The sequence below is a fragment of the Culex pipiens genome, chromosome 3, assembly GCF_016801865.2.
Source record: "Culex pipiens pallens isolate TS chromosome 3, TS_CPP_V2, whole genome shotgun sequence".
Lineage (NCBI taxonomy): Eukaryota > Metazoa > Arthropoda > Insecta > Diptera > Culicidae > Culex > Culex pipiens.
The window spans coordinates 32581893-32609851 of record NC_068939.1 but is presented as its reverse complement, the minus strand read 5'-3'; the positions used below and the strand labels follow the sequence as shown (position 1 = coordinate 32609851).

Sequence of the window (27959 nt, the reverse complement as noted above, 5' to 3'; positions counted from 1 at the left end):
CATCCATCTTGCTTCGTTTCATAAGAAGGTAGTAACAGATTTTGCGGTTGGAAAGCATGGCCATTGGTACAAACAAGTTTTGGAAATCGGCCATCGTCTATTTGTCGCACGAAGCACGGTAACTCTCATAATTGCAAAATCAATAACACTGCAGAGAGCTGTTGAAAAGTTCGCCCAAACCCGAAGGCAAACACACAGTTCCTTATCGAACTGTCGACACTCCTTGCCCGCAAAACAAGCCAATCTACGGTGACGATACTAGTTGCGTACCAACCCCTCCCTCCCAACCCAACTCACCTCCAATCACCGTCGTGGTAGTGCCCGAACGCCTGCAAAAAGATGATGATGAACGCCATCAGCGGCTTCACCAGGCAGAACTGCAGCGTGGCCTGCTTGCAGAACCGCAGAAACCCGATCGTGTACGTCTTGCCGGTGAGGCAGCACGTGCCGTACAGGCAGGACGACTTGATCGGCTTGCCGCGGATCTCCGACATGATGTTGCCCTCGCCGCCGAGGTACTCGTAGCACAGCGACAGGAAGTTGTAGATCACGAACGCTGCAACGAACAATTAGTGGGAGATTTTAAAACGGTCCTTGCAGGAAGTCCCGCCGTTGCCGTTGAAATTACCCTCGTAGCAGTCCCGCACGGTGAAGAAGTACACGTAGACGCTTTCCGAGTTGAAGAACAGCAAGCTGATCCACGAGTAGGTGGCGTAGATGGGCACGATGAACAATATCCGGACGATCCACCGCTGCTCCTGGGGGTTGGTGTACCATCGCAGGTGTTGGTAGATCTGCAACGCAACAGAGAAACGTACAAAACCGTTGGATTAGCATGAGTTATTACCGTGGGCAGCGTTTTCAATTCGTAAAATGCACATAAATATAAATTGCAATGTTCCTTAGTAGAACCAGTAGAACACAGCTATAATAAAACACCCCCGTTGGGAATGACTGTCCCCAAGAAGAAGCTGGATATCTTTGTATCACATGTGACGCGGAAAAGGACACTGCCGGTTGCCGAGTAAAATATGTGCTTACAAATCTCCCATTGGGGCGGTGGGTGGGTTGGGTATTATTTCAAGGATTTCGTAATAGAAGTGACGCCAAGGAACAGGACAGCTTGTTGCCTTTTAGGTTTGATAACATCTCTTCTTTTTTGCAGTAATGTTCATTTCACACTGGCGTTTCTAAAACATGTTAAAACATTAGAATCTGTTTCTAAAACTAACAACTAACAACTGCCGTTAAAACATGTTTAAAGAACTAACTTTATCCACCTATTTGGTTGATGCCTTCCTCACTCTTTACCAAAAATAGGAAGGGTTTGGACACAAATTTCAGCTGATTTTTTTTAGATCCGGAATAAAAAAGAACACAAATATAATGTATGTGGTCATAACTTAAGTGGTCATAACATGAGACAGGGGTGCCAGATCTTCAATGTGTTGGACTCGTTGGAAAAGCGTTTCGATTACCTAAACAACGATGGGTCGGATGATGGATCCGGACGTAATTAACATACATTAAAGTGAGATCCGGCCTCGAAAAAGTACATAAATATCACTTAAGTAATCAAAACTTGCAGGGTTTCTTTCTCAAGATTTTTTTTTTCTAATATAATCTAATCTAACCCTAGCGCAGCCAGTCTTTCGAGGGCATCCTGAAAAATGCGTTAGGTTGATCAATGCCTAGCATCCCCTTGTTATTAGAATGCATTGAAACATCACAAACGTAAAGCGGCCAGGCCAACTGCGTAAAGTTAACCGCAAAGATGATTCGTTGAGTTGGATTGAGTTTGAACACGAATGTTCAAACAGCAATACAGTTCTGAATCTACAGGGGAGGTTGTGTAGTGTCTAATCTAATCTAATCTAATCTAACACAAACGCAGCCAGTCCGATGAAAGCATGCTGGAAAGTCTTGTGATTAGATTACGCCCCAAGCACTTTTCTTGTCAACATTAATAATTGCACTACATCCGAGAACACCCGAAAATGTAATACAAAAATTAAAACGGCCAGCCCTACTGCGTTGTGTTTACCGCAGAGAGGATTCTGAGAACGGATTTCACAGAATCTACAGGGGAGGAAGGATGCGTGGACATACCGTACCAAACGCTCCGGATCAGTTTTGATGTGGTGTGTTTTGTGAGTGAATTTTTTTGTAAGTGTCGTGAGTTTTTGCAATTCGATCATATATGGTATGGGGGATAATAAGATAAAGAACAAGGAATAGGGTAAGGAATTATATGGAAATTTGATCATATATGGTATGGGGGAATGGTAAGATAAACAAAAATGAATAGAATAAGGAATGATATGAAGATTAAAATAAATTATATAGTGAACAAATAAATACATATAAGCAGTAAATTTAAAGATGATTCCAGGAAGCTGTAAAATGCATAACTATTTTTAAAAGCACAATCACTCCAGATGGTTCCATTGCTGATTTTTTAAGTGTCATGGGTTTATGTAATTTTATCGTATATGATTTGGAGGAAAAGTAGGAAAAAGGAAAGGGAATAGGATAAGGAATTATATATAAATATAAATAAATTATATGGAGTATAGATAAATATAGATATAGACAAATATAAGCAGTTAGTTTAAAGATGGTTCAAGGAAGCTGTAAAATGAATAATATAATTAAAAGCACAATGCTCCAAATGGTTCCATTTGCTGATTTTTTGAAAAATACATAAGAGCAATAAATTTAAAGATGATTCCTGGAAGCTTTAGACTAAGAAACTATAATTTGTTTTCGTTAGTTGATGCAATTTGATCGTATGGTATTGGAGGATGGTAGGATTGAAAAGAATTGTATGAAGAATAATATGAAAATATAAAATCATGAAGTGAATGAATAAATCATAAAAGCAGTTCATTTAAAATGATTCCACTGTCCATGTTCGCATAAAAGCCCATATTCAAAAAAAGCAAGCTGAGAAAAACGCGTTTGAAGTTTGTCCCTCACATGTGTTACGTGTTAAGTTTTCGCACAAAAACTGGATTTCCTCCTGATTTATAGGAAAAAGTACTGAATGTTGTAGGTTTTTCTGAAAGGGACGCGATGTTGAACCAAACTTCATCAAAAACTCAAAAGCGATAAAAAATACACATGGGACATTTATGCGATCAGGGGTAGTCCAGGAAGTTGTAAAATAAAAAAAAAACTTTAATTTAATAATAAATCAGTTCCATATGAAAGTTAAACAAACAAAAATAAATACAATATAAGTGCCTCGACTTGGCTCATAATCGTAGTGGCCCCGCTTAACTTTCATATGGAACTGCTATTCAGCAGTATGGAAATTAAAATAAATTATATACTATAAATTTTACAAGGGTAGAGAGTACGGATGGACAAAGTAAATGCTGTTAGCCAAGCATTCAACCGATTGACGAAAAATTTCCTATCAAGTGGCTAGAAAGACTGCAACTTAGAAAAAGCAAAAAAAAAAACGTAGATAAATAATGTGGGATCAAGATTGCGCTGTTCCTGTATCACTGTCAGATGTGAGTGCCGTGAGTACCGTTGCGCAATATGTGAATGGTAAATTGAGTGACACACATAGAAGGGAGGAGGGAGATCTCTTCGATCTGTCAAACTCTCGCATGTTAAACTCACAAAGCAGGGCGCCACTCTTCGGAGTTCGGAGCTGGACTCACATAAAGAGAGGCAAACACATTTCCAATCGGAAAACAGTAGGCTGTTTAGAGGGGTCACAGGCCCAAACAACCTGGAGCGAACTCACCGGAAACTTGGGCACACTAAAATACTGGCTGGTCACGTCGTCAATGATGGATGATGATGATGATGACGACGCTGCAACAGCATCTACTTGAAGAAGCCATTCACACGTCCGTCATCGTCGTACCAAAAAACCACTCACAGCACTCTTTCTCTTTAAACTTTCACTCTCGGAGAGAAGAATTCTGCCGAAAAAAAAAAAAACTTTCACGCAGAACCGCCAAATAAATCGCTCGAAAAGCACAATAAACCAAACTATTTTACAAAAACTTCACCATCCCGAAGTAGATCTCATCACTATCTCCCAGATTAACGATATATCTGGCCTTAAAACACCGAAAAACATCACAAAATAGTCACACTTATTTCCGACGAAGCAAAACGCGACCGATGCCAACATGGCTCCTACAGGGGAGGTTGTGTAGTGTGCCAAAAAATAGTATATTTCCCGTATTCTGAAATGTTTTAAAAAAGAGCAGTTCTGTCTTTGTCGGATTCAGTTTTTAACGTTCTAAGACGGGCTTCAATATGATCATTCGTCAAAAAACAATTTTTAAGCCAATTTTGAATCTTCTAAAAGCATTAGAGAGGAGCTGTACGTTTTTTTAAAGATAATCTTGAGTTTTTTGGTTTTACTTGTTTCATGTGACCTTGCAAATGTCTTCCTTTGACATAGGAAATGCATAGGAGCAATTCTCTCAAATTTCGGTCATTCGATTTTTTTGTATTTTTTAATCCGACTAAAACTTTTTTGGTGCCTTCGGTATGCCCAAATAAGCCATTTTGCATCATTAGTTTGTCCATATAATTTTCCATACAAATTTGGCAGCTGGCCATACAAAAATGATGTATGAAAAATCAAAAATCTTTATCTTTTGAAGGAATTTTTGATCGATTTGGTGTCTTCGGCAAAGTTGTAGGTATGGATATGGACTACACTGAAAAAAAGGTACACGGTAAAAAAAATTTGGTGATTTTTAATTTAACCTTTTGTCACTAAAACTTGATTTGCAAAAAACACTATTTTTTTTTATATGTTTTAGAGGACATCAAATGCCAACTTTTCAGAAATTTCCAGGTTGTGCAAAAAATCTTTGAGCGAGTTATGAATTTATGAATCAATACTGATTTTTTAAAAAAATCGAAAAACTGGTCGCAAAAATTTTTCAACTTCATTTTTCGATGTAAAATCAAATTTGCAATCAAAAAGTACTCTAGTAAAATTTTGATAAAGTGCATTGTTTTCAAGTTAAATCCATTTTTAGGTGACTATTTTGAAAATAATCGCAGTTTTTCATTTTTTAAAATTAGTGCACATGTTTGCCCACTTTTGAAAAAAATATTTTTGAAAAGCTGAGAAAATTCTCTATATTTTGCACTTTTGAATTTTGTTGATACGACCCTTAGTTGCTGAGATATTGCCATGCAAAGGTTTAAAAACAGAAAAATTGATGTTTTCTAAGTCCCACCCAAACAACACACCATTTTCTAATGTCGATATCTCAGCAACTATAGGTCCGATTTACAATGTTAAAACATAAAACATTCGTAAAATTTTCCGATCTTTTCGAAAAAAATATTTTCAAAAATTTAAAATCAAGACTAACATTTCAATCAGGCCAAACATTCAATATTACGCCCTTTTAAAATGTTAGTCTTGGTTCAAAAATTTTGAAAATATTTTTTTTCGAAAAGATCGGAAAATTTCACGAATGATTCATATTTTAACATTGAAAATCGGACCATTAGTTGCTGAGATATCGACATTGGAAAATGGTGTGTTGTTTGGGTGGGACTTAGAAAACATAAATTTTTCTGTTTTTAAACTTTTGCATGGCAATATCTCAGCAACTAAGGGTCGTTTCAACAAAGTTCAGAAATCCAAAATATAGAGAATTTTCTCAGCTTTTCAAAAATATTTTTTCAAAAGTGGACAAACATGTGCACTAATTTAAAAAATGAAAAACAGCGACTATTTTCAAAAAAGTCACCTAAAAATGAATTTAACTTGAAAACGGTGCACTTTATCAAAATTTCAAAAAAGTACTTTTTGATTGCAAATTTGATTTTACATCGAAAAATGAAGTTGAAAAATTTTTTCGACCAATTTTTCGATTTTTTTGAAAAAAATCAGTATTGATTCAAAAATTTATAACACGCTCAAAGATTTTTTGCACAACCTGGAAATTTCTGAAAAGTTGGCATTTGATGTCCTCTAAAACATATCAATAAAAAAAAAGTTTTTTTGCAAATCAAGTTTTAGTGACAAAAAGTTAAAAAAAAATCACCAAAAATTTTTTACCGTGCATCATTTTTTTTCAGTGTAGTCCATATCTATTCCTACAACCTTGCCGAAGACACCAAATCGATCAAAAAATTCCTTCAAAAGATACAGATTTTTGAATTTTCATACATCATTTTTGTATGGCCAGCTGCCAAATTTGTATGGAAAATTATATGGACAAACTAATGATGCAAAATGGCTTCTTTGGGCATACCGAAGGCACCAAAAAAGTTTCAGTCGGATTAAAAAATACAAAAATTAAAATTTAAGAAAAAATACCGATTTCGTAGAGAAGTGCTCATAGACAAAATTTGTCCCAACTAAGAAAAACTAGGTTTGAGGTTGTAGAATAGGCATAATGATATCAATAAACCAAAAAAATAAAACTAAACAAGATATGATTAATTATTTTGTGTTGATGCATACAAAAATTTAATGAATAATGAAGAAAAACCTGAAAAAAGAGAAAAAACGACATTTCAACAAGGTTAGTTTCAACAAATTATCGTACGTCGCTTTTTGACGTTCCGAGAAAAACGCGTTTTAATGTTTGACCTTGAATAAACAAAAACAAGAGCACGCAAAGTAAACAATAACAAACACGTTTCATTTAGTTGACCATTCTGTGCATTGTTCTGAAATTTGGTTTATTTGGTTGCTGGAGTCCCGAGTTATGATTACAAATGTTTATGGTAGTCGAGTTTGTACCTGTGTCAAACGCGTTCTGACCTGAAATTCCTTTAACCAATTGTCGCACTTATATCAATTTTTAGGCTGTGTCGAGATAGCATAATTTAAAAAAAAAAACTACTTTTACAGTTAATAGTTTTTGCTAAGAATTAAAAACCTTCACCATATTTACTTGCTATATTTACTTAGATTAAAATTTTATTTCAGCTAGATTTAGCTTCAAAAAACCCTATTCAAAATCCGTAAACGCCATATCCAACAGAGTGGGTATCAAGATGGTCAATTAAATTGCAGAAAAGCCTTCATGTGGTTCCGGTGTCCGGTGACCTTGCACGTGCGCCACGAAAAGGACAAGTGAAATTAGTTAGTACAGCTCCACTCAAGTAAACCCTTCACCCAAATGTGTGTACCACGCCACACCACCCACCCACAGTACAAGGTGAAACGAAAGAACCCCATGGAAGAAGAAAGCCGGAAGAAAAGCGTTTACAATTTATGGTGCTGCCGTACATCACCTAGTCGTCGGGTTGGGTTTGAAAAAATAGCCGTATAAGACCCATTCCTTGGGCAACACTGACGTTGCGAATCCTTTTCGATGCTTGCTACCTACTTGGGAATTCTGGCTAACATTTGGAAAGGGGAAAATTTGTGAAAAACCTTTTGAGAAATGTGATGTGTTATATGTAGAACATCAAAATTAATACTATTTTTTTTATTTAAAAACAACGAATTAGTACTGCCCATAACATTGGATCGTTTGTAGTTTATCACGGTAGTAGGTTTTAGGGGGAAATTTAATTTGTGAAAAGTTGTATAACTTGCTTCGTAATAAATCGTTTCTATTTTACATATAACTCGACGGGCGTGTTCGTAAGGGTTATTAAAATTGTAAAAAAAACACAAATATTTGAACTTTATAGAACAGATTTAAGAAAAGTAGTACATTGCTTAATAACAAACTACATTAAAAGCTGTCATACCAGTTTCGTTCAGGCTCAACGACAATGACCTGGCCTTTGCCGACTTTGTCTTCTCTTTATAGATGACACAGCAGACCCCAAACAACATGCCCTATAGCTATACAGAGTAGATACCAATCCGTCCAAGATCGTCCAACGACAGCCGGTGGCGCGAAGGTGATAAAATATTCATCCCCCACGACACACTGCAGCGCTCAGCAGCGGTGCCAGGAGATTGAGTGCACTTTAGGGATTATCGCATACCTGTTAATAGTGCTGGGGCACCCAGGCCGTACACAACAAATCAATTGCGACTCGAGAGTGACAATTAATGTGGGTCGTTTCGTCACGGTCTTGAGATAGCGTTGTTGTGGGAAATGCCATTTCAGACTGTTCAGACTATGAAATGGTGGAAAAAATTTGACGCAACTCGCGCGAAACTGCTTCCAAGCCGCCTCTTCGTCACAGTTTGCTCCAATTAAAAAGAATTGAGTTTTCATTGACGCAGAATCAGCAAAGAGCGCAAAACTGATCAATAATGGATGTTGCCAATCGAAGCACGTGCTAGATATATGTCAACGTTTGTTCATGCAACAGCAATTAAAACAGCTGAACTAAAAAAAAGAGCTTGTGACGCAAAAATTAATATGGTCCACATTACGGGGGTAAATATTTACTTTAGTGGTTATTGACTTCCTGAATATTTCTGTACACTTCCATCAAGATTTATTTATAAAATATCATAAAAAAGATTGGACTTCTGACCTAAAATATAACTCTAAAAATACTCCTAAGTGATTTCATTTTAATTAATCTAAAATGGCAGCATTAGGATACGTCAGCAGTCTGTAATGGCAACCAACAGGTCGACCTCAACTGATTTAGGTTCACTGAACTCAAATTCTTTTTTAAGATTCGATTATCCGAGATCTCCATGGAAACCTTCGGAAAATCAAATCTGAGGAGAGTCGATAATGGATTATATCACCTGTATTGTACTTATTTTATAAAGTAACAACGATTACGACTTTTTTTACAAAAAAAAAAAAAATAGAGCACTATTGTGATTAAACATATTTTTAATATTGTTCCATTGCCTTATTATCTTCCACCTTTTTGTTTACATCGAGATCACATTAGCAGGGTAGCCACTCAAGTCGGGAAAAGTCGGAAATTCGCCAAATCCGCAAAAATCGGGAAAACCCCGGTATTTTTTTATTAAAAAGTCAGGAGAGTCAGGAATTCTAAGCATACTTGCTTGAAAATTATTGTTGAACTCTTAACAAATGTTGTATTACAATTTTCAAATTAAATTCACACAAATCTTCTTTGAATTTAGGATTTCTTTCACATTTTCAATCTTTTTGAAAATGTTAATGCTTTTAACGGTGCACATCAACCATAGCTTTTGCACCCATATTTCAGTTACAGACATTTTAGTATCTTCAAAACTACGGGATCTATCGATATGATTTATGATTTATCCCCTCAATTACAGTCTTCGAAGTTATTTACAACAAAGTTTGACTATTTTTACAATCAGATTCTTGCAGGATTGGGTCTGTAAGTCTGACAAATTTGGTATTTTGGCTTCCTTGGTTGCTGTGCACCCTTAAGGCATTAAAAATCCAAATAATAATTGAAAATCAATTCAATTCGAATAAATACAGTATGCATTTGACACAAGTTTGCATAATATTTAATTATTTTTTAACTAAATTTATTAAGTCGCTTAAAATATTTTTTTTCCAAATGGTACCATTGAATTATTTGGGAGTATGGGTAAATAACTAAAGATAGCATGATTTTCAGTTGTCGGAAAACTTAAATATCGAATAAAAAATCCAATCGTTGTTCGGTCTGAATGAAAAAAAAAAAAAAACTTTTTTTGCGTTTTGAAAACATAAAAAAGTACTGAAATTGTCATAAAATAAATCCAAGAAATTTTGATTCAAGTTATTGCAAATATGTTTAAAGAATATGTCTCTTCAAACATGTCACTTAAAATAAAAAAGTGGTAAAATATGGAACCATTTCAAAATGAATTTTTTATTGAAAAAAATTAAAACGGTTAAGTACTGACAACCAGATAACTCAACATTGATTCAAAAATTCAATATAAAAATTTACAAAATAGATAAGGGGATTGATAATAGTAGTTTATGCAACAAGTTGCAAAAAGAGGATTTTTTCAGCATGAGTCGTACATTTATCCAACGAGGTTCACCGAGTTGGATAAATACGAAGAGTGCTGAAAAATCAAGTTTTGCAACGAGTTCCATACAACATTTTTTGCAATTCCAAAAAACACACACTGAGTGAAATTTTATGACAAATTTTCATGTATTTTGTCAATAAATCGTTTAAATAAGAAAAAATGTTGAAAAGTGTTACTTTTCGAAACAAGTGCTGAAAAGTTCAACTTTTCAGCATCCATTTGAGTGCTGAAAAGTAGAACTTTTCAGCATTTATTTTGAAAAGTGTTGCTATTCGATTCTGTTATTTTTGGTACATAAAAGTAGGCTATTTCGTCGTTAAAGAATGACAGGAAAAGTAAGTAGTGTCACGACGGAATTGCAAAAAAAAACTTTTTTCTTGCGAATTCCTTGATATTTTTCTAAACTCTTTGAAAGAATAATAACAATAATCATATTTTAAGCGTTCTATGATTGCAAATAAAATTAAATGAAGAATACATTTTTTAATTCCGTTATCTTTAACTTTTTGCCATTTCCAGTTAAAACGAAGTATCAAAAACTATACGTTTATTCAAATTTCAACATAAATATTGAAATTGCAAGTATTGTCAAGTATTGTTAAGCTTTCAGTTATTTGTCAAAGACTGACTGATTGATTGTTTTATTGTTTCTACTCAAAATCAAGATAATGAGTGCTTACATTTTTTAAGTACTTTTTAGGAATTTGTTGTTTCTGTTTTAGGATAATTTTCAATAGATTTTTTTAATATTGATATTGATTTTTTTAAATTGATTAAAAATACCTATTATTTTAGTACCTGGAAAAGTCGAGAATTTTAAAATGGGATTTGAATGGTCACCCTGCACCCGAGCATGGGTAAATAACAAGGGAAATGCGTAATAATACCTTTCTCTGGTATCAATACCAAATTTTGGTATTCCTGGACCCTTTAAAATTTGTCTTAAGGATTATGCAAGAGCAAAATGTGGTATCATACCAATTTAAGGTATTGTTTTGATATTGCAAAATTGCAGAATTTGTCAATGATCGAACACCACATTTTGGTATTCTTTTGGTATTACAGTATTTTATCAAATTCCTCTGCAACTATGGGAAAATTTTGACCAATTTTGACAAAATAATTAATTTTGCGCTATAATGATGTCTCAAAGCGAATGCTTTCATTCAAAACCGGAAATTTCAAACTTTATTTTAAACATTTTTGATATACCCCCTATAGAAATGACTTGAAATTGTGGAAAATATTCTAAGTTAGGATGGCACATTTTGGTATTATTTTGGTTTTAAAGTGTTTTATCAAATTCCTCTAAAACTATGGGAAAATTTTGACCAATTTTGACAAAATAATTAATTTTGCGCTAAAATGATGTATCAAAGCGAATGCTTTCATTCAAAACCGGAAATTTCAAACTTGATTTTAAACATTTTTGATATACCCCCTACAGAAATGACTTGAAATTGTGGAAAATTTTCACATTTTGGTATTATTTGAATATTGAAAGGTTTCATCAATTTTCTCTGAAACTATGGGAAATTTGTTAAAAAAATTTTACGAGTTAATTAATTTTGCGCTAAAATGACTTGAAACCCAAAAATGTTAAAGATGATTTTAAAAATTAGTGTGATATACCCACTAATATAACCAAACACTTTGAAAAACGAATCAATCGACAGATTAATGAATTTTGGTGAATTTCAATTCAGTTTCATTTTAATAATACTTATTTTTCAATCTTGTTATTTTTCAGAAGCTTCAAGAACATCAAGCACAGGCCGTTCATCAATGACAAATGCATTCGGTGTGGTGAAGAATATCACTAATAACAACATGGAATCATCAGGTGAGTAGATTTGGCTGTTGCATATGAATAATTTCTGTTTTTTCACTAACTGCAACTGCTGCACTAAAAATGGTATGAAAATACCAAATTTTGGTATTACTTGTTCAAATACCAGCGACCATAATGTGCTCTTGGTTGCCCAGTAATAGATGGTAAAATACCATGAAATCATACCAAAATCATGTATGTGAAAGACCACAGAAATACCAAAATATGATTTTCCAAGGGCGCAGGAATACCTAAAATTAAAACCATGGCAATACCAAGTTTTGGTATTCAAGCAATGTTCAAAAATCCAGAAGACCTCAACTTGGTATTGAAATGGTTTTATTTTGAGGTATTATTTTACCCTTGGAATAACATGGTTTGGTATTGTTGTGCCCTTACACATACAAGATTTTGGTATGATTTCATGGTATTTTACCATCTATTACTGGGCAACCATGTGCACATTTTGGTCGCTGTTATTTGCCCAAGTAATACCAAAATTTGGTATTCCCGTGTTATTTACCCCTGCTCGGGCATTAGAGAGCATTACGACGCATATACAAATAAGGACAAAAAATATGAAATTCTGGCGAGGACTTCGTATGATCCAGATTAAGTAAAATTATTCAAAATTTGAAAAATTGAAAAAAAAACACGATTTTTTTTGTAGCTTAAGTCATATTACAAAAAGTAAGTATTTACAAGGAAACATCACAGCAAATTCTGATGTTCGTTTTCAGTTAATATTTACTGAAAACTGCACTACTGAAATTTTCAGTTAGTTTTTCGCTGAACTTCAGTTAAAATCTGCATGGAGCTGTCAAAGTTTACTGAAATTTCAGCAAGTTTTCATTTACTGAAACTTTCAGTAGTGCAGATTTCAGTAAATTTAACTGAATTTAGTAATGAGAAATTGGTGTGTATATATTCAAACCTTTTTTTTTAAGCCAAAACCACCCTCAACAGACGTGAGGTTATAGCTCTCCCATCATCGCGCCAAATGACATCCTCGACTCCTCGACCAAACAAACGCGCGATCGATATTATTGATTCGTGTGATTAAACTTGAACTGAACGTGTCTGTCTCCCAGGAGGTGTTAGAAATCGTGTTCAGGGCAACGCAAACCCAGAAACGGAAGAAGCAGCGCGTCGCTAGTTTATTAATATTCCATCAATTTAGAGTGGGGTTTGTTTGGATCCACCCCCTCGTAGTCGTATACAGGCAAGTAAAAACAAAAGTGTTGAAAGGAAGGAAACTGGTGCACTACAGTTTGTATCACATTTTTTGGAAGTTTTTTTTTTAATTATACAAAATGTAGATCACCCACAAGTAGCCGCGGTGCGCACCCGAGTAAATCGCTACAACTTTTTCCCAGACAACTCGTGCGTTTCATTCGGTACAGTTTCCCAAAGGTTTGTATGTACACAACTCGGTGCAGTTGGTTGTACGTTCATTGTTGTTTTTTTTGCTTGCACTAGGTTACGAGCGTACACTGTATCTACACCCCCGGAGACCGTGGGTAACGATCAATAACACTACTGGAAGCAACAAGCTCTCGGCGCTGGCGGTATAGTAACCTTTCGTGTTGTTTTAAAAGTAAACGCTTTTGGGGGGTTTGCCGGCTCAGCAGAAACAAAGCAATTATGTTGGCTCACTGTAATAGTGCTAGTACAGTGTACAAAGTTGGCACGGTTTACTTTCACTTGCAAAAAAAGAAGAGAACTTGAACGGAACAATAAGGGGAAACTTGAGTTCAGTTCGTTGCTCACACAGAAAAGGGAAAAGTGATCCTTTTTCTTAATCGCTACATGGAAAGCATTTTTCTTTTCAGCTAACTTTGTACTACCCGTCGCTTCTGGTGCGCAGAGATGTGAAGGATTTTTATTCAGATGCTTGTAGTATGTCCTTAACCGGGATACCTGAACCGTGAACGCTGTCGCTCTATGCTGCACTCAAGATTGAGCAGTACCTACTACTTATATTAGACCAGCGGTCTCAGGGGGTACATGTACCCCTAGGGGTACAACGGGCGGTCTCAGGGGGTACCGGGAAACAAACGCCGTAATGGCGGACATTTAAACATAATATTTGAAAAAAATTGCAAATTGATTTGAAGCAAACAAATAATACCACATTTAAGTAAATTACGGGCGAATTGTTTTCGACCAATCAGAAAATGTTTAAAACATATTGAATGATAAAAAAATATTTGCATTTGTTAAGAAAGTTTAAAAATTTGAAAGAAAGTGCACCGTTTTTGAGTTTTTTGTTTATTGTTTTCTACAAATATTTGTTTGAAATTTGTAAATTGTGCCAACTACCATTTATTTAAAACATTCAAAATGTTGGAAAAAATATGTTTCATATTTTGAATATTATCAATTCGACATTTCTTTGCTCAAATGTTAGTTTAGCAAAAAAAAAAAAATTAGGATTTTTTTGTAACTGTTATATCTTGGAAATTATGGATCTCAATGGTACGAAAACAGCAATACAGTGAATATGTTTCTAAATTTAAAGATTTTTCCTTCAAATTGTCAAACAAAATACATCTTTTTAAAATATTTTTCGTGGCCTGTATTTCAGCAACAAAATAATGGAACAAAAATGTTCAAAAAAGAAAGCAGAAAAGAATTTCTCAACCATTCGATTTTTTAGAGATCAAAAATAGAATAAGTATTTTTATTGAAAATAGCTACAATTTGAAAAAAAGTACTATTAAATTAAAATTATAAATGTATATTTTGGGCAGTTTCAAAATTTCTGTTTCAAAAACAATTCGTCTGTCATCAGAAATTTACATTTTTATTCCCGAATAAGAATTTAAAAAAAATATATGGATTATATGCTAGGAAATAAAAAAAAGAGGTTTTGGGTGACTCACCATACATAACCTTCGGACGCCTAGAAATGAGCAGAAACTTGCAACAGAGCCCACAAAAGACCCGGGGATCGTTAAAGTGGATTGCTTTGCTTTTTTTTGCTAGGAAATATGTTTATAGAAATGAAAATGACAATGAAAATTTAATTTACAAAATTGGAATGTAAAAAACTCATGCAAACGAAAAATTTCATATATGTACACGAGGGGGTACCAGCAGCTTAAGTAACAGAAAAGGGGTACCTAGCCTAGAAAAGGTTAAGAACCGCTGATTCATATAAAACATTTATACAGTATGGCCCATAAAAAATGCGACAATTGCATTTTTTTCACAGAAAAGCGGCCGTATTCTAAAATGTAGTTAACAAACTGATTTTTTTATATTTTATGGTGTTAGTTTAGTATGTTTTTAAGGTATTGTCATGATAGTTTTTTGCAGTTCAAAAAAAAAAATCAAACCATCCACATTAACGACCCCTGGGTCTTTTTGTGGTCTCTGTTGCAAGTTTCTGCTCGAACCTAGGAGTCCGAAGGCTTGAATGGGGAGGGCACCCAAACCTCTTTTTACTCCAAGGAACCTTCCACCCCAGTGTTTGAACTGACGACCTTTGGATTGCGAGTCCAATCGCCGCCAGCGATTCCACCGGAGTAGGCTTGGTTTGGTGTGTTGTTTGTACTTATGGCATGGAGACGACTCCTACACCTGCAATGACTTAACGGCCTAACAACCAAGGCCGGGACCGACATTTTACTTCCTCATCCGATGGAAGGTTGCAGCAGATGGGAATCGAACCCAGAATCATCCGCTTACAAAGCGGACAGCGTAACCATTCGGCCACGCACTTCAACAAAACTGTAATCAGGCGGGCTACAATAATGGATGTATTTTTGGAACAAATTTATTTTAATTAAATGAGCAATTCTCTACCAAAACCGGAAATGGATTATATTTGTATATTTTGATATGTTTTAGGGGACAAAAATCCGCAACTTTTGAGCCATAGAGAAACATGGTCAAAAAATCTGCCGCCGAGTTATGAATTTTTGAAAAATAGTGATTTTTGGAAAACATCGAAGTTTCATGCAAAAACAAATTTGATATTATTTTATAATGCAAAATTGAATTTGCTATCGAAAATTACTTTACAGATTTTTTGATAAAGGGCTCCGTTTTCAAGATATAGCCACCGAAAGCTCGATTTTAGCGAAATATTTGCAGTTTTTCGATTTTTAAAAATAGTGACCATGAGTTACCATTTCTAAACATATTTTTTTAAAGTTCAGAAAATTTGCTCTAAAATTGTCTAAGAGACATTGAAGATTGGACCTCGGCTTGCTGAGATAGAGCCGCTTTAAGAAAAAGAAACACGAAAATTGAAGTTTTCTAAATCTCACCAAAACAACCCACCATTTTCTAATGACGATATCTCAGTAACTAATGGTCCGATTTTTAATTTTAATACATGAAACATTCGTGAAATTTTCCCATCTTCTCGAAAAAAATATTTTGATTTTTTTAAATCAAAACTAGCATTTTAAATGGGCGTAATACTCAATGTTTGGCCCTTTTAAAATGTTACTCTTGATTTAAAAAAAATAAATATTTTTTTCAAAAAGATCGGAAAATTTCGCAAATGTTTCATGTATTAACATTGAAAATCGGACCATTAGTTGCTGAGATATCGTCATTAGAAAATGGTGAGTTGTTTTGGTGAGAAATAGAAAACTTCAATTTTCGTGTTTCTTTTTCTTAAAGCGGCTCTATCTCAGCAACCCGAGGTTCAATTTTCAATGTCTCTTAGACAATTTTATAGCAAATTTTCTGAACTTTAAAAAAATATGTTTAGAAATGGTAACTCATGTCACAATTTTTAAAAATCGAAAAACTGCAAATATTTCGCTAAAATCGAGCTTTCGGTGGCTATATCTTGAAACGGAGTCCTTTATCAAAAAATCTGGAAAGTAATTTTAGATTGCAAATTCAATTTTGCATTAAAAATTTATGTCAAATTTGTTTTTGCATAAAACTTCGATTTTTTTACAAAAATCACTATTTTTTCAAAAGTTCATAACACAGCGGAAGATTTTTTGACCATGTTTCTCTATGGCTCAAAAGTTTCGGATTTTTTTCCTCTAAAACATATAAAAAAATCTCGAAGATCAAAAAATACGTATTTTGGGAAATTGAGTTTTAGTGAAAAAGAAGTTGATTAAAAAATCTGCAATTTTTTCCGTATAAGTATTTTTTCTGAAAAGTCCTCAACAATACCTACAACTTTGCCGAAGACACCAAATTGATCAGAAAATTCACTCAAAAGTTACAGTTGTTTGAATATTTACATACCATTTTTGTATGGACAGCAGCCAAAATTGTATGGAGACTTGTATCGGTGAACCAATGACGCAAAATAGCACCACAAAGTTCAAGTCAAATAAAAAAAATACAAAAAATAAAAATGGTCGAAATCGGCCGATTTCGTAGAGAGTTGCTCAAATACCTTCTATTTAAAAACGAAATTGTTGAAAATATCCAACCCTAAGCCAAAAGCATCGTCAAAAGTCCCTCTTAAATACGCCCAATCAATAATGTTTTTAAATTTTGCTGAAACTGACAATCTGAGTGAAAAAATGCCATTTTGGTTATTATTTTGTGTGATTCTGTCAGAATAAATCAATAACATAAAACTATGCTAATGGGTCTAAAGAGTGACCAACAGCTCTATACTGTTAAAAATTACATCAGGGCATCTGTTATTATCAATTACAATCATTAGTAGCATGAGTAATTTTCTTTGAAACATTGCAGGCACCAAAAAATCCTAAAAAAATGATGCATTTTCAGAATCGGGATATTTTCGAAAAGTTCACTACTTTAGTAGAACTGGTTTATGGAATGCGTAAAATTCAGTAGAACTAATTGTTACAGCTCTCAAAAACAGCAACCTGTTTACTTTTTAGTGCATAACAAATCATAATAGACTCTCCAGATCGACCAACATGAAAAAAGTATGTTTTTTTTTGTTTATATGGCCTTGGCGAGGAGCAAATTGGAAAATTAAAAATTTCAATTAGCTGTAATGTTTTTTAATGTTATGGGACTTGTTTTTAATACATTGATGGTTTGTTTTGTACCTATTTAACATGTACACATGCTACATACATAATAAATAGTAAAAACAGGTCCGATTTTTATCTAATAACATTGTCACATTTTTTATGAGTCATACTGTAAGTTATTAAACAGTTACCTCAAAGAGTTTAAACAAACGTTTTAGATTAGGAAGATTTAACCAAATGCAGCAATTAATGACTTTTAACGCTTTACGTATCGCCATGGCGTTCTCGATTGCGAGATTCCTACTCGAAACTAGGTGTCCGAAGGCAACCTTTGGATTGCGAGTCCAACTGCCTACCAGCGACTCCACAGAGGCAGGACCCATGGAGACGACTCCTACACCTGGATTGAGCGAACGACCTAACCTCTAGGTTAGACCGGGGCCAAAATCTACTTCCCCGTCCGACGGAAGGCGTGATCAGACAAATCTCGTCGCAAAATTTGCCTCTGGGATCGAACCCAGGCCGACAGGCCGCTTTACGTATAAATAACACAAATACCCTTGTTATACTAAATAGTACAACAAAAAAAAGCGACAACGGTGCGCCCTACAATATTCTCTCGCAATCTCAGGTGTTTACGAAAAAGAACCATTGAAAACATACGCTTTGTGTACCGGTACTTTCGTTATCAATGCATGGCAGGAGTATACTGGTGCACGAGTTCCGTTGCCGGCATCTTCCTGAACTACCGCAACGGTGACACAATGAAGGAATGCTCTCACAACCTGTGAGGATGTGCTCACGAATCCGGGACGATAAGGAAGCGACATTGGTACTTCTTACAAAAAGGCTCATAAATACAACCCCCGCGTGTATCGTTCTATTTTTGTGAAAATGTGCGGTCTGGTTGACATAATACCTGTAGACTTGAATCCCCTGGGAGAAGGTCTATGAACTAAGTAGGGAAATGTATAACTTTAACCGGCGTGAGATTGTACCTGAAATTTGCTTCATGAATCATGAACTGTTCAAGCTCACCAATCATCGTGGGAGATCTGAAAACAATCACCATATCAAAACAACTTTCCACTAAATGAAAAAAAAAACGTCAAACATTGATGTAGCAAAACACTCAAGTTAGCGCATTGCGAATTACGATGCCCGGCGAGTTCTGATTCTGCGTCACTTTCCGCATCACTATCGTAAATTAGAATCGCGCAAAGTCTCTACAAAGTATAACGTACACACACAACCCTTACTATTGTAGAAACCACAAACAGCTAGCGTGCTGAGAAGTGATTTCGTCCTAATTTCGTTCGCGGAAGGGTCATAAATTCTAAAGTAAACAAACGAATCCCAACTCGACGCTCTCGAGCGTGCGTGATCCATTTGGGGCGCTGCGGATGTCAAATTTGACCAAATTTGTCACATTTGTAGAAAGCTCCGATTTCGTCAAAATTCCTCGAGGTCACCCCACGAACGTCTCACGCCGAACTCGAAAGCAAAGGTCATTAGTCCGATATTACACCCATTCACAGGGGCAGTGAGCAGTGTGATTCATTACCACACATTGCTCAACTGCGTTCTGCGGCCGGGCGTCCAATAAAGCCTAATCACCAATTACAAACGACCCTGGGTGGATGAAGATCTGCGAGTGTGTGGCCGCAACAGTCGCGGAAAACGGTTTTCCTCATGGCCGCCCCACCAAACTTGAACGTGGGATATTGCCAAACATTTGGCCGCGCTCGCCGAGATGGGCAGTAAAATTATTAAATCCGCTCAAATCGAGAAGTAGCCGGCTCGGACGGAAACCTCGATTGCATCATTATACGCGTTGGGGCTCGTATGGTTAATATCTATGCGCAGTGGTATTGTGGTGTCGAGTCCGGAACGCTTCATTTCAGACGTAATTGAGAATCTGATACGCAAAGAGTGCTTCTCGAGAAGATGAGCTACACTCTAATTGAGGTTGCGAAGTTGGACCAGCTTGAAGAACTGCTTGAAGCACGGATATCGATATCGCTGCAAACGTGATCGATCCGATGCCACATAATACCAGCATAACTTCTTGCTACTTTTTCAACGTCACCGGAGGTTTTACGTGTTTTACACGACGACCGACGTGCATACAGCTCAGGTGTTGTTTTGGTGCCCGCGAGTTTCAGGAACGCTTGGAGCACGTTTCCTCATCGCGTGCTTCGGGCGCTAGTAATAATTACAACCGGTATTGGAACGCAAAGGTAGCCCCTATACTCTACGGTGTGTGTTGGACGGTTTTGGCTTTTTCTTCTCTATTCAGCAAAGCAATAAGTCAAGGAACCTTCTTGAAGTGCAATCAGGCATCACACTGAGTAAATCGCTTGTAAACAACCAGGTTAGCGGATGACTTTCAATGCTTGACCTAATTCTAGAGAGGCGTTTGGTATTTATTAGGTACAACAATTTTATGATCAAAGATCAACATTTACCATTATATTTGAGGAATGCATCATGCTATTGATCGATGTTTTATTCAAAATCGTTACTTAATCTATAATTAGTAGAGCGTCCAATTTACCGGGGTTACAAAATTCCCGCGAAACGGGAAATTTTCAACAAATTTCCCGGGAAATCCCGGGAAATTTGAAATTTCACGAAATTTATTCTGATCCTGTTTCTGATTAATATTTTGCAACAGAATTGTATAGAACAGCAACTTCAATGGTCAAAATGAGTCTGAGGATCATTCAATGGTTTGACTGCTTGTAAAAAATCATGCAACTTTGAGAAAATATATAGATTTTCTAATTTTTTATGCTGTCTCTCAAACCGTACCAAATTAAAAAAAAATTAGTATTTTTTGTTGAGCAGCATTTTTTTATTCAAAGTGTTTGGACAGTGAAAATCTATGCTCCACAACAATATAATTGCTTTTAAATTTGCCTCAGTGACCATAAAGTTGAAAGTGAAAAAATCATGCAAAAATAATGTTTTTCATGGCAAAAAAACTTATTCCAGAACAAGTATTTTCAACTTGTGAATAAATAGATTATCATTAAATTTGCCTTTAACATGTAATTTCTAGCGCTATTTAACTTGATACACTATTTCATGAAATCAACATTCGGGACCATCCATAAACCACGTGGACGCTTTAGGAGGGGAGGGGGGGGGGAGGTTATGACGATTGTCCACGATCCATACAAAAAAGTTTTTTTTGTATGGACAATTGTCCACGAAGGGGGGGGGGGGGGTACGAGATTCCCAAAAAAGTGTCCACGTGGTTTATGGATGGTCCCATTCAATGTTTTAAAATATTTGGAGCAAGTTTTTAAATTATAGTTGCATTCTATGGGTTGTTTTTAATTATTTTTCATGGTTTCAATTATGGTATGATTTTAGTTATATGGTTAAATGGGCTAATTAATTAAATAGATTAAAATAATTTTCATAGTGTAAAAGTGGTTGAAATTAAACGATATTTTATTTATATTTAACCCTCTTATGCCCTTGGTAGCTCACGTGCTTTATAAATTTATAACAAACAGTAATTTCTCGAATACTTTTAAACAAATTCTTATCGAACAACTCTTTTTGAATAATTTAATTACATCAATTAAATTTTCAACCAATAATCAAAAATGTCAAACAAATCTCAATTTTAATTCTGGCCGGAAAAGGTGAATATATATGAATGATGTAACAAAAAAAATCGTTAAAATAGGTTGTCGAAAATAAAATAGTTTATATTCAATCCATAATAGTGTAATTTGTGTTGCCCAACATATAAGCATATTCCTAAATAATAAATACAGTCATCCCACATATTCGGAACACCCACAAATTCGGAACACTTTTGTGGTAATTTGTCAATAAGATGCAAAATGCAACTTTTCTGTCGTCCCTGCTTTTTAGGACATTCTCTTGTAGTCTAGTAAAAATAGTACTTTTTGAACAAAAACCCTCTTTTTTGACTATTTTATCCAGAGCAGCAAAACACTGCCTCTAAATTTCCTGTTCCATGATTGTGGAATGTTATTGTGCCTCCCACAATTGTGGAACACCTGAATTTAATTGATATTTTCACAAAAAAATTATCAGTCCATGTTCAAAACATCACTAAGCTTGAGTTTTATTGGTTTCAGAGTGTGAAGTCATTTTTTTGTAAAAAATATGTACTCCTGGAGAGAAAAAGAAAGTTTGTTTACATCGTAAGAAAAAAGTGTTCCGAATTTGTGGATTTCAAGGGTCAATGTTTTTCTTTAAAAACTTGATATAAAACGAAAAAATGTACAGCCGGTCTATACATCAATCGAAAGATCGCAAGAAAAGCTTTCACATGAACGAAAAAGCAAAACATTATGTTCAATTATCGATTTTCTATGATTTGTTGAACATTGGCATATCTATAAACTGTTCCGAATATGAGGGATGACTGTAAATAAATATTATCTGAATTAAAACCTTGACATAAAATTCACAGACAAGCTGATTAGTTCAATATCATTTCAAGGTTGAAATGAATTAAATTCTCTAATTATTATTTTTTGTATACTTTCAAAACATTGATGCCAAAAAGTTAGGAAAATGTATAATTCCACTTTTATTTCGGGAATTCCCGGGAAATATACAAATTTCCCGGGAAACGGGAAATATTTTTTTCCTAGAATTCCCGGGACGGGACATTGGACGCTCTAATCATAAGGTGATTGGTGCCTTCCTCACATTTATATAGTACCCAAAAAAACAACTCCTCAAACGTTCTTTAAGTTAAGCTGCATAACTCGTAACACTTGAAAGGTTTGAAAGGGTAACTAATCAAGAAGATTTTTTTGTGATTTTTAGTTCTTCTCAGTGATGAGTACGTGTTGCCTTTATGATAGATGCATAATTATACGTAAATGTTATGATAGAAGAAGATTTAATCTTTATGACTCAGCGATAAGCAACGTAAACTAAACTTTCATGTCAAACATTCCGGCGTCAACACAAAGTTCATCATACTGACAACGCTGGCTATGAAAATTTGTTTACTTGCGCTGTTCCATCTATCCGGTGGAACGCAAACTTCAACTTCTCAGATTACAACGAAGTTGACCTAGATAAAACATGAACCCTCGCATATAGAGCTGGACATCGCTTCAAATTTACGGAGAAAGCACGAAACTATGTCAAACCACGACACAAGAATCACAACTGAATTACAACGTGACCGAAAAAAGCAAATATTACTTTTTGCCAGCTTGGTTTTCCCAGTTTGAAAACAAGATTGCGTGGGTCGGCCGAGGCTTCCCTGCTGGAATTGTGAATCGCACAGCTGTGGTGTACTCCATCGAGCGAACCGCTGCAATGCCAGCCACCACCAAACTGCGCTGCTCCCCACGATGATGATGTAAGATGATGTTTCTTGACTGCTGTTGTTCGTTGTATGGCCAAGTAGTCGATTTCATCATCGACCAGCGGAGCGAGAGAGAAGAAAAACTAGATTATTTTGTTTGGGTTCTTGCCGGTGGTACCACCGAGTCCATCGCCTGGAGAAGCTCTTGGCTCGGCAGTAACGGAGAAAGGCGAACTTCTCTAGCCCGGACCACGTTCTGCATAACGGACTCTCCTGCCAGTGGTTTGTACGGCTAACCGAGGCGATTTGCTAGATTTTGAACGTTAAATAAGAACACGAAATTTTAAACTATTTTTATTTAATTTTTAAGTATGAAAATTTGACTTTGTTATAATATTCTCAAAATAATTTAAACATCGTCTGATATTCTGTAAACTACCCCATAAAGCCAGAGTAACCGCAAGAAACGACAACATCGTCAAACTGTTAGTATTACTTAGAGTTCACGTTGTGTTCTCTGGACTGTCGTCGTCGTTGCCTTCTTCGCGGAATGCTCTCCATAACTGTGCTCCATCATACCACCCCAACCAGTAACTATCCGTAATAGTTGGGCTGTTACCGTGTGACAGTTAGGTATTCTGGATCGTCAATGGACGGCCGACCGACGACGATGGTGAGCTGTTGTTATTTATAACTGCATTACGCGGGCTTCGAACAAAAACAGAAACAAAACGCGATTACAGAGTCTAGCTGGCGAGCGCGCGATTGGCGGTCGCCATCGTCACAGTTCGACAGGTTCTGGCCCGATGATGGCGCTGACCTGTGAGCGGCCAGAAGAAGACCGGTTTAGAATGGTATATGACGGGATTGTGCAGGTAACACAACGTGTATAGTTTGTTTTTTTTTTCAAATGCAGGCACATTCAAAATACTGATACAAGTAAGAGAATGTAATCATCAAATATTTTAACAGTATTCTTTATGCAGAATGATTCTAAATATATCAAAGAAATGAAGGCCTGTTTAGATCATCAATTCCAATTTGTAGCCCAGATATGCCAAACATTTTATAAAACGAAACAATTAATTTCAGAGCCACGTAGCCTACACACAAAAAAATATTTCCGAATGTTACATCATTTATGATGTAACACTTTTGCCCGTCATTAAACATTCAAATTTAAATGCAATTTGATGATTGCAACAAATTATACGTAAACACTTGATTTTACGTGTGATTCAACCGTATACGTCGAATCTCAAAATTGCATCAACTGAGTTTACATGTACATAATTCATTTTTCCGTGCCGAGAAAATTCACACATTTTTTTTCTGTGTAGAAGTAACGCTTCCGCCTCGTAAGCGGTAGATCAGGATTCAAGTCCCAGCTCGGATCTACACAACTGACGATCTTTTCCTTCTGGATTCGATTGCTTAGAAAAGGGAAGGTAGTGTATCGTCACAAGCTGGACCTTATCATGACACCTGCAAATTTATAATTCAAATCTGGAGTTTTTATTTTTTTGAAAAGGTCCAATAAACCAAATTTTCAGTTTTTGCTTTTTGGGTGTTTTTAATACCCCTGACTCAAGGCGGTTTCGAAAACACCCAAAAAGCAAAAACTGGAAATTTGGTTAAGGCCGTTGCAAGTATTTTTCAAAGTTTATGTCCCCCCCCCCCCCCCCTTCAAAGTTGGCCTGAATAATCAGGGGGCAAAAAAATATTTTTTCGAAAAACTTCAAAATTTTAATAAAAATTAAAGTTTAATCAACTGAAACCAAATTAAAATGCATTTTCCAGTGTTTATAATCATGTTTAGCATGTTTGAACTCCTTTGAAAACATTTTAATTCATGAAATACCAATGTACAGTAGCACGAAAAGTTTTTTTTTGCGAAAAAAAAATCCGTATATACCTTGATATTTTCAAAACTAATGATTGGAAAGCAACTGGGCGCCTGTAAAATGCATTTTAAAACACTTTTTTCATCCAAATGTTGAAACCTAGGCTTGTAATTTCAATTTTTATATTTTTTATTTTTTTGGTGTCAAAGGGACTTTTATGTAAAATTAGACGCCCGATTTGATGGCGTACTCAGAATTCCGAAAAAAACGTATTTTTCATCGAAAAAACACTAAAAAAGTTTTAAAAATTCTCCCATTTTCCCATTTTATGGGAAATTAAATGTACTTTTCGAATCTACATTGACCCAGAAGGGTAATTTTTTCATCTAGAATAAAATTTTTCATTTTAAAATTTCGTGTTTTTTCTAACTTTGCAGGGTTATTTTTTAGAGTGTAACAAAGTTCTACAAAGTTGTAGAGCAGACAATTACAAAAATTTTAATATGTAGACATAAGGGGTTTGCTAATAAACCCCACGAGTTATCGCGATTTTACGAGAAAAAGTTATGAAAAAGTTACTTTTTGCGTTTCTCTTTGTTTCGTCGTCCGTGTCTGTCGCGGGTGACCATGAACGGCCATACATTTTCAAAACTTTTTTTCGTAAAATCGCAATAACTCGTGATGTGTATAAGCAAACCCCTTACTATATATTTTTTTTTTTGTAATTGTCTGCTCAACAACTTTGTAGAACATTGTTACACTTTGAAAAATAACCCTGCAAAGTTAGAAAAAACACGAAATTTTAAAATTAAAAACTTTGTTCCAAATGAAAAAATGACCCTTCTGGGTCAATGTAGATTCGAAAAGTACATTAAATTTCCCATAAAATGACATGTTCCATAAAATTTTACAGTAAAGTAACGGAAAATAAAAGAATTTTTAAAACTTTATTAGTGTTTTTTTTTCGATGAAAAATACGTTTTTTTCGGAATTCTGAGTACGCCATCAAATAAGGAGTCTAATTTTACATAAAAGTCCCTTTGACACAAAATTTCTATCTCATCACCGTTTTAGGCTGCAAATTATTGAAAAACACCTCTTTTTTCGCATGTTCAAAAATGGAAGGGGTCGTACCGCCCCTCCGTCACGAGATATCAAAAAACGGACCTCGGATTCGTGATCAGGGACAAAAGTTACCCCTTAGGACAAAGTTTCACGCAAATCGAAGAGGGGTCGGGGCAACTGCTGTGTGAGTTGGCGGAGAATTACCCTTATAAAATTGTCGATTCATATTGCATTCTGAACTGAACTCGAAGCAGCATTTTTTTCGTTTTTTTTTCTTTTTCTCGTTTTGAACATCAAATTCGAGGTCTGCGATCCCATTTCAGTCAAATTTGAATAGTTGATTGCTTATTAAATAAAAAAATGTATTTTTTCAATATTTCGTCACTGCAATTTTGGCCGCCATGCTCGACAATAAAAAATAAGACAGCGAAAAAACATTTTTTTTCGTGATTCGATAGTCCGAAGTGAAAGTTTTCCGAGGCCTTCAGATAATTGAGTCTGGACTGTAATATTTACTTTTAACAAACTTATTTCATCTTCTTCTAGTGGAAAATTATCCAGAGAATCAGAAAATGCATTCCGTTTTCCGATTAGAAACATTTTTTTATTGAGAAATTAATTATGCGTTGAGAATGTTAAAATCATGTTATTCATCGACATATTCCTAATTACAGTTAACTAATTCTCTAAACATTTAAAAATTTCATGAAAACTTTTTTTCTGGAATGACTTAATTACTTAATTATTTTGAATTACACTTCCATAACTCTGTCAGTGTGATTTCCATACCATTTCGTAAGTATTTAATTTGTACTCATCATTTTGCGGAAAAATCCTATCACTTTACTCATGAAAACTCGATAAAATCACATTTTTTTGCATAGAAAAAAAAGACAACAATGTAACGAGCTAAACTTTTAGTTGTTACTTTACATCGTTTTTATGTAATTTTACTCACATTTTGTGTAGTTTATACTTATGAAAAATCGGTTTGAAACACAGGAACAGAAAGAGGAAAAACATTTTATTTACATACAATAACCTAGCCCGTGCAATAACTATAACTGCAAAGTGCAGCATTGCATCGATATTCAATCATTCAATTTATCCTCCCAAATATGTAAAATATGTTTTAAAACTGCAAAGCAGCAAAAACATCCCCAGCCCAGCTGATTGCCATTTCACGAATCGAGCCCGCAAGTTTCCAAACGTGAGCTCAATTTTGATCCAACTAAATCGAGGGACAAAAAAGTCACCACCACTGGTATAGTCCTCAACTGTTGAAGAGACGGTTCGGCGGCAATTCCGTGGACGTGCGGCCTTTCAACGTGTCCCAAATCAAATGTCGTTTCTTTTTTTTTTTCTTGCATTTGCTTTTGAGCTAGATAAAGAGTGCATAATTGGCAAAGGGAGCGCGTGGTCGTAAAAAAATATTCGGAGTGAAAAGTGATTTTTTTTTTTGTTTGTTCCTTTTGTTTCGCATTTTTGTCGTGAATTGTGCGCTGCGAGGAGAAGATTACCCTCTGAAAATGCAGCGTCATCAGTGCATAATTGGCAAAGGGAGCGCGTGGTCGTAAAAAATATTCGGAGTGAAAAGTGATTTTTTTTTTTGTTTGTTCCTTTTGTTTCGCATTTTTGTCGTGAATTGTGCGCTGCGAGGAGAAGATTACCCTCTGAAAATGCAGCGCATCAGTGCATAATTGGCAAAGGGAGCGCGTGGTCGTAAAAAAATATTCGGAGTGAAAAGTGATTTTTTTTTGTTTGTTCCTTTTGTTTCGCATTTTTGTCGTGAATTGTGCGCTGCGAGGAGAAGATTACCCTCTGAAAATGCAGCGTCATCAGTGCATAATTGGCAAAGGGAGCGCGTGGTCGTAAAAAAATATTCGGAGTGAAAAGTGATTTTTTTTTGTGTGTGCCTTTTGTTTCGCATTTTTGTCGTGAATTGTGCGCTGCGAGGAGAAGATTACCCTCTGAAAATGCAGCGCATCAGTGCATAATTGGCAAAGGGAGCGCGTGGTCGTAAAAAATATTCGGAGTGAAAAGTGATTTTTTTTTG

At 35.4% G+C, this 27959-nt stretch overlaps 1 protein-coding gene across 4 annotated transcripts in view; it reads right to left on the bottom strand.

The window, feature by feature from the left end:
* Window positions 1–27959, bottom strand: part of LOC120429984 (transmembrane protein 184B) — a 48757-nt gene that overhangs the window by 6022 nt on the left and 14776 nt on the right. For all 4 annotated transcript variants that reach the window (XM_039595079.2, XM_039595101.2, XM_039595096.2 and 1 more), the window contains exons 3-4: window positions 629–794; window positions 298–556 (exon numbers count right to left, since the gene is read on the bottom strand). In XM_039595079.2, coding sequence (XP_039451013.1) covers window positions 298–556; window positions 629–794 — 425 coding nt within the window. The remainder of the gene's footprint in view (window positions 1–297; window positions 557–628; window positions 795–27959) is intronic.